At 39.7% G+C, this 8034-nt stretch overlaps 1 protein-coding gene across 1 annotated transcript in view; it reads right to left on the reverse strand.

Moving 5' to 3' along the window:
- Positions 1–8034, reverse strand: part of Myo3a (myosin IIIA) — a 192198-nt gene that overhangs the window by 170496 nt on the left and 13668 nt on the right. The window contains exons 2-3 of the mRNA XM_028764933.1: positions 7214–7398; positions 2617–2751 (exon numbers count right to left, since the gene is read on the reverse strand). Of these exons, the coding sequence (XP_028620766.1) occupies positions 2617–2751; positions 7214–7398 (320 nt within the window). The remainder of the gene's footprint in view (positions 1–2616; positions 2752–7213; positions 7399–8034) is intronic.

Genomic DNA, 8034 nt, shown 5'->3' on the forward strand with positions numbered 1-8034 from the left:
AGCTCTTCAGAATCCGAACAGCTTCTTAAAAAGATTATTTTACATTTTTGAAGGTTCTATAATATAATTAAAGGTTGCAGGTGAGAGACAGGTTAATTTCCTCTCTCTCATGAATATCTATTTAAATGCTAATAAAGGAATGAAAAAGTCTAAGATAAAGAAAACACAAAATGGGATAGCGATGGTCCAGAGATTCCAACTCTTGTGTATGGAAACACATCACATCTGTATGTCACAACTGTTGCAGCGAAGCTGAGGAAGCTACAGACTGGAGAGCTTGCTGAGGTTCATTTCGTGCTTGCCAGAACAGATTAACCTCATACAGCATGAGGGAGGGAAGGCCTCTGCAGAAAGGAAGAGTCACAAAACAAAAGGTCATCTGGAAGCATCCAATGATAAGATTGGACACCCTCTCATCCAACACACAAAGGACCAGCATCCAGGAGCCTGCCTGAGTGTGCCTCACACACACTGGTAAGAGAGTGGCTCTCCTGTTACATTAGAAACAAGTAGAAGGAATCAAGGTCATCATTAGAGTGGTTAACAAAAGTTATAGCCGTACTACTTCATGGTAAGCAATGTAGGGCAGTAAACTTGGAAGGAAGAGGCTGTGGTGGTTTGAATAAGCTTGGCCCATGGGAAGTGGCAGTATTTGGAGATGTGGACTTATTGGAGGAGGTGTAGCCTTGTTAGAGTAAGTGTATCACTGTGGGGGCAGGACTTTGAGGCCTCATATGTATTCTTAAGTCTGGCCAATGTGATCCTGGCTGCCTATGGAAGGCAATCTTCTTTGCTGCCTATGGATTAAGTTCCTTTAGCACCATGTCTGCCTGCATGTTGCCAAGCTTCCTGCCATGCTGATACTAGACTGAATATCTGAAATGGTAAGACAGCCCCAATTAGATGATTTCTTTTATAAGAGTTGTCTTGGTCATGGTGTCTTTTCACAGCAATAAACCCTATCTAAGACAGAGGCCAAGGATCCAGGAATAAGCTCCACCCAGGTAACCAGCAGAGAAACATCAGAGACCAGATATAGGCAGACCTCTAGATTTAGGCACACAGGGTCTCAAGGCTGAATGAGAAATCTTGCTGATGTTTAAATGGTACCATGGAGACTAGAGAGGCTCAGCTAGCTTTCTCAGCACAGCATTACAAAACACCAAGGGCCGTACAGGACAAGGTGGTCCCAGTAAGGTAGGTGGACATTTTGGTATTATATTACCAGCTTTTTGGAGTGCCTGCTTTTGCTGTTGTCTGTTGTTCATGTGCCTGGTTTTCATGTCAGTTTTTGAGTTGAAGGCAGAGTCTCACTATGTTGCACTGTTTTTCTTCTTTATAAATTACTAGTCTGTGGTATTTTTTTTATCATAACAGCACAAAGACCAACTACCCCAGGAAAACAAGTAGATGTTCACAAGAAACAATCAAATACTGAGACAATATTTGTCACAGAAAAGATTATGCTGTTACTTCATCAAATAAAGGCTGTGGTCAAAGGACGCTTTTCAGGAGTTGGTTCTCTCTCTCTACCATGTGGGCTCCAGTGATCAAATGCAAGCTTTAGGCTTGGGAGACACACCTTCACTTTCTGAGCCATTCTGGTGGTCAAAAGGCAACATTTAAAATTCCTGGGGGCGAGTTTTTGTTTGAATGATTACTTGAATAATGAAAAACTGAATTCTAGCACTGTCAGTCAGTGACCTTAGGGACAGGTGGGTTCTCAGTAATCTGCCTCAGAACAGACTGCTCAAAAGAAACCACACTCTGGAGATTCTAAAGAGCTCTTCACTGCTACACATAGCAATTTACTCAGAAAACTATTTGGGACAAGATTTTTTTTCTCCATAAAAGTAGATACTTAGTTCTATAAGTCATTATCTTTTAATAAAGATCAAATAAAATGCAGTTATTTTTATTTTTTAAATTTTTTATTGGATATTTTATTTACTTACATTTCAGATGTCATTCCCTTTCCCCATTTCCCCACCTCCAGAAACACCTTAACCCATCCCCCCTCTTCCTTTTTGCTTTTATACCATTTTAATTACATGCAAGTATTAACACAGTTATTTTTAAGGAGGCTTACTTAGCATTAATATCCTCTTATACCCTAGCCCTAGCAGAGAACTTCATTCACATATTAACCAAACATTTATTTATTTAGCTAGTTTGTTTTGTTTTGAGACAGGGTTTCTCTGTGTAGCCCCTATTGTCCTGGAATCTACTTTGTAGACAAGGCTGGCCTCAACCTCATAGAAATCCACCTGCCTCTGTCTCCCTCATACTGGGATTAAAGGTGTATGCCACCACCACCTGGCCAAATATGTTTAAGAATATATATTATGATGAGATTTCCATGTAACTTTTCTTTCTGTGTGACAAGATCACCTTAGTTTCTATAGTCTTCCATCATGGACTTCGGTGGTCTTTGTAGACTTTTAATTCTCTGATGTGTCTAAGAAGTCAGTGCCCCAAATGGTACATTATACTGGGGACATCAGCAACAAGGAACACACTAAACACAAGTTTTGCATGCTGAAGATGTAACATCAACACAAAATCATTCCAAGACCACAATACAAATCTCATCACGCAAGCAGTGCTGGCACTCACCTCAAGAACCAGCCATAGTTTGTCTCCATTTATCTTGTCCTTCTTAAAGTAAATCCCATAGAATCTGACCACATTTGGGTGGTCAGAAAGTGTTCTTAAGATGTTATACTCTGCTTCAATTTCTTCATCGATATCCTAGGTTAAAACAAGTCATAAAAAGACAACCATGAGAAAACACATAATGCCAATAAAATAGTATTAGGATATTAATATTATCCTAACTTCTTTAAAGCAAGGTCATAGTTGTTGGAATTGTGTTTTGTAACACAGTATTGAAATCTTTCATTACACTGTCGAGAGAGTTTATCATTTTTATACTAATTCAATGCTTCCTCAACCTGTATTAATTTAACCAAACTGTAAAAGGAAGAAATAAAAGGGTATCCTTGCGTGCAAATGGAGAACGACTCCAGGTGATTTTACTTGTACTGCATTAGTGATTTGATCATAATGACAAAGACACTGTTTTAAAAATAAGACTAAAAAATTAGTTTCTTTGGTTCAGAACATGGTATATTTGGAAGTTATCAAAAACCTATCATACAGGCAATAAATTTCTACTTAAAATACTGAAATGGTGTTAAATCATGTGATACAATATAAGGTTAAGTTAACTGACAGCTGTCCACCAGAGGCAGACTGAGTGGATACCTGAATAAAAGCTGGAAAATCACTTGGGTATGTTTCCAGAGCACCATGTCTATATGCAACAACTTACACACAATAAGAGAAACATTCATGATGTAACACGATGAGTGAAGAATAAATGATTTTTAGGAAAATGCATGTACTCTATGATAAGAATAAAATCAGCAAAATAACAAATTAATTACTGTAGTTGTTAATCTTTCATTAAAACACAGTAGAAAACTGGAAAGATGGCTCAGTTAATGAACTACTTTATTCACCAGGGATTTGATTCTGGTGCTTAGAACTCACTAAAAATGAAGGGCACAGTTGTGTGCACTTGTAATCTAGCACTGAGGTGTAGAGACAGGGAGCTGGAGGCTTACTGGCCAGCCCATCTTGCCTAAGGTGAGCTGCAGACCAGCATGAGGAAAGGAAAGGAAAGGAAAGGAAAGGAAAGGAAAGGAAAGGAAAGGAAAGGAAAGGAAAGGAAAGGAAAGGAAAGGAAAGGAAAGGAAAGGAAAGGAAAGGAAAGAAAACTTACTCCTACCTCCTCCTCCGCCTTCTCCTCCTCCTCCTCCTCCTCTTCTTTCTCCTCCTCCTCCTCCTTCTCCTCCTCCTCTTCTTCCTTTTTCTCCTCCTCCTTCTCTTCCTCCTCTTCCTCCTCCTCCTCTTCTTCCTCCTCCTCTTCCTCCTCCTCGTCTTCTTCTTCCTCCTCCTCCTCTTCCTTCTCTCTCTCTCTCTCTCTCTCTCTCTCTCTCTCTTTCTCTCTCTCTCTGTCTCTTCCCTTTCCTCCCCATTGTCCTTCCTCTTCTCTCTTAAACATCTTTAAAAGCCTTCATTTTCAAGTATTGTAAGAACATCATACACAAGTAAAGCTGTGGAAGAGGAAAGGTCATGTGCACCATAAGCTACTTGTTCTTGCAGATAAGGAAAGGAATGGGAAAGACATGTTCATTTGGGGTGCATGCTGGGGTTGGTCTGAAGTGTTTTCTGTTGTTGTTCCAAATCTTCAACCTTAACACCAAGAAAGCTGAAGAAAAAAGAAATGTGCTTTGTCAGAGCACAACTGTGTCTCTTCCCTTCACATAAATGGCAAAAGACACAAGCAGAAGCTGTGTACATGCAAATAAACAGAACCTGGAACTTACATTGTCTATGCTTCCCTTCTACTCTGTCAGCTTTCCTACTTTAAAATAAAGCTTCCTTCCTCCAATCCTCTACTTAAAATAGCATAGAATGCTGCAGTTATAATGGTTTTAGCACAAATAAATAATCCAAAAATAACCACCCTTAAGATGAATAAAGAGTCAGGTAGTTTTGTAGTAGCCTTTGATAGTGCACAAGCCACGCGAAGGTCTGAGAACTGCAGTGTACTCTTTTATCATTTCCACCACGGCACACTTCCACAATGCGTGCAAGAGTCTCTAATAAATGTGACCGACCCTCAGTAGAACTTGGGACGTATATGAGTCTGACCTTATTCAAGTCTCTTGCATGTTATGGGATACGTAGTTATTTCTAGAAGGCACAGATAACCACAGACTGCCAACTCTTGTTAGTTACAGTTTGGTGTAGGGAACCCCTGCTGGTGACTTGAGAGAACAGTAGATGTAGCACAGGAAGTCCAGTTCTTCAATGAGAAACGTCACCCTGATAAACTAACCACACCATTTCTGCTATGAGAACATGAAGACAAATGTCAAAATTCTCTTCTCTGAACAAAATTCAGTATTTTTTCCTCTACAAAAACTTTTATTAACAATGTCACGTTTTAAATATGTATTTTTTTAATATTTGAAGTTTCACACATGAGTAAAATATGTAATTTCTATCCTTCCCTTTCCCTCTCATGCCTCCAACTCCACCTCCTATACCTGCCCCACTCACCCTCAAATTCATGAGTTATTCCTCTCCTTACAGTTACACACACACACACACACACACACACACACACACTACATTTAGTGCTGTTCCTGTCTATTGAGGACTGACCACTTGAATTGTATGAACTAACAGGGGGTTAATCCCTGGAAAAGATTGATTTCCCTTCTCTCAGAGGTCAATAATTGCTTGAGTCTCTTCATCCCAGAGCCTGTGAGCTTTCCCCCATGCATGATGGTGTATCAACTGTGGTCGTTGTACAATTTAACACTTTTTAAAATCTTCTCCAGTTTGACTTAAAAAGAATAGTACCCAAAACCCAAGTGAGTATGAGAAAAATGGACTGAGCTTTGTATAACTGCATTTTTAGGAGAGCTTTTAGACCGAAGAGTTTGTTTCTATGACTTTTTTTTTTTTTAAAAAAAGAATAAAGCACTATTGAAACAAATCAATTCAGTAAAGTGTTTTACTGTGGAGAGCTACATTTGTGCCCTGATGCATTTGTTTAGGTACTTATGTACTTTGTTACATGTGCAAAACACATGCTAAACAGGAGGAACAAATAATTCACCCTCTGCTTATTTTTCTGATTGTTTCTCCTATTCATTATGTGTTTTGCACATGTAACAAAGTTCCAAAATGACACTGTGGTGAGTGAGCCAATGTAAGATTCTTGAGTGTTACTCAGCTATTAAAAACAATGAATTGGAGAGTTTCCTAGGTAAATGGATGGAACTAGAAATTATCATCCTGAGTGAGGCAAGCCAATCACAAAAGAACACACATGGTATTCACTCACTGATTATTGGATATTAGCCCAGAACCTTGAAATGCCCAAGATGCAACTCACAGGCCACATGAAGCCCATAAAGAAGGAAGACCACGTGGGGGTGCTTCGGTCCTTCTTAGAAGGAGCAACAAAATACTCAAGGGAGCAAATATGGAGACAAAGTGAGGGACAGAAACTGAAGGAGGGGCCGTCTGAAGACCACTCTACCTGAGTATCCATCCCATGTGCAGTCACCAAAGGTAGAGGCTGATGTGGAAGTCAGGAAGTGCATGCTGATAAGAGCCTGATATGGATGCCTCCTCAGAGGTCTTCAAGAGTCTGACATACTCATAGGCAGATGCTCACAACTAGCCATTGAACTGATCATGGGGTTCTCAATGGAGGAGTTAGAGTGAGGACTGAAGGAGCTGAAAGGATTTGTGGCACCATAAGGAGAGCAACAGTACCAACCAATCACAGCTCCCAGGGTCTAAACCACCAGTCTGGGAGCACTTAGGGAGGGATCCAGGGCTTTAGCTGAATATGTAAGAGTGGAGGGCCCTGCTGGGCATAGGTGGAAGAAGAGAACCTTGACCTCATGAAGGCTGGACGCCCCAGGGGGTGGGAATTTTGAGGGTGGGGAGGTGGGAGTGGGGGGTAGATAGAAGTTACATCCACAGAGAAGAAGGAGGAGGGGTGAGGGGATTGGGGGTTCCTGGGTGGGTGGGGGGTGGGTAAGAGGACAACATATGAAATGTAAATAAAACATCCAATAAAAAAATTAAAAAAAAAAGAGTTGGGAGCCATCCCAAGTGTCATAACAACAACAACAAAAGATTCTTTCAGACTATTAAAGTGTTTAATCCAAAGAAAAATATGGTAGAGATTTGAAAAATAAAAGCTAGGGGCTGGGGTGATATCTCAATTGTAAAGTGCTTACCTCATAAGCAGGAAGAACCAAGTCCATTTCCCACTACTCCCAGAATCAGGTAAAAATTCTGAATGTGGTAGTGCATTCTTCTTAAACCAGAGCTAGGAAAGCTGGGTGGATCGGCAGAGTCTGGCAGATCCCTAGCCAGCCAGGTGAGCCTAAGTAGTGAGTTCTAGGCCAGTGAGAAACTCTGCTTCCCCGAAAACCAATGCAAATGCAGGCTGAGGACTAGCAGCTGAGGTTGCCTTCTGGCCTTCTTATGCGCCCATAGGCACCTATGTGCACATTTGCCTATACATGCACCTCCGCACATGAACATGCATATTCATACATGGAAACAAACAAGTAAATGAACAAACTCTTTTAAAATCCTCAAAATAACTCACATGGATTGGATCCAAAATTTTGACTGCCGCTTTCTGGCCATTTTTCTTGTTCAGGACTTTAAAAACCTTCCCGTAAGTTCCTTTGCCGATGGTTTCAGTGATTTCCCATGTATCAGAAGGATCAGGAAAGTTATCAAAGATGATTGTTTTTCCAATTAACGGAAGCATATCAAAGGCTTCTGTCACTGCAGAGAAAAGGTACAGTTCCACCTACATTAGATTCGAGGTATTATGTGGTATGCTTAAGTTGGTGGGGAGTTATCTAATATTTTCACCAATATAATAGAAAGTATAATAGAAACTAACCAAATATTCCTCAGAGTCAGAGGAAATTTAATTTCTTTTTGATGGACAGATTAAGATTAACAAATTCAATAATGCTGTGTATTCATTATTTCTATGTTTAATATTGTTTCATATTGATTCATTAATACATTTCAAGTAAAAATATATCCATTTCTCATTGTTTTGATGTTATTTTAACTAATTTCTTCATCCTTGAGAATTTAACAATTCTATAGCTTTAGAATAAACTCAGATAAAAATTCTATGCTTTATAAGAGATCATATTTTATGTTGAATCTTTCTATTTTTATAGTAAGATCCAGTAATAGGTCTTCTTATTTTCTTACCACAAGCTATGAGGTCCTTTAAAAAATCAACCCATTACCTCCTTGGACTCCTCTCTCATCTCCTCTTTCTTACACTAAATGTAGCTACTCCTGATACATCAATTGATTTCTTCATAAATTTTAACCCTGGATTATCCTAAGGTCTCACACTTCCAAATGTGACCACTGTGTACGGCAACAGCACCCTGT

The sequence above is a fragment of the Grammomys surdaster genome, unplaced genomic scaffold, assembly GCF_004785775.1.
Source record: "Grammomys surdaster isolate TR1022 unplaced genomic scaffold, NIH_TR_1.0 146, whole genome shotgun sequence".
NCBI lineage: Eukaryota > Metazoa > Chordata > Mammalia > Rodentia > Muridae > Grammomys > Grammomys surdaster.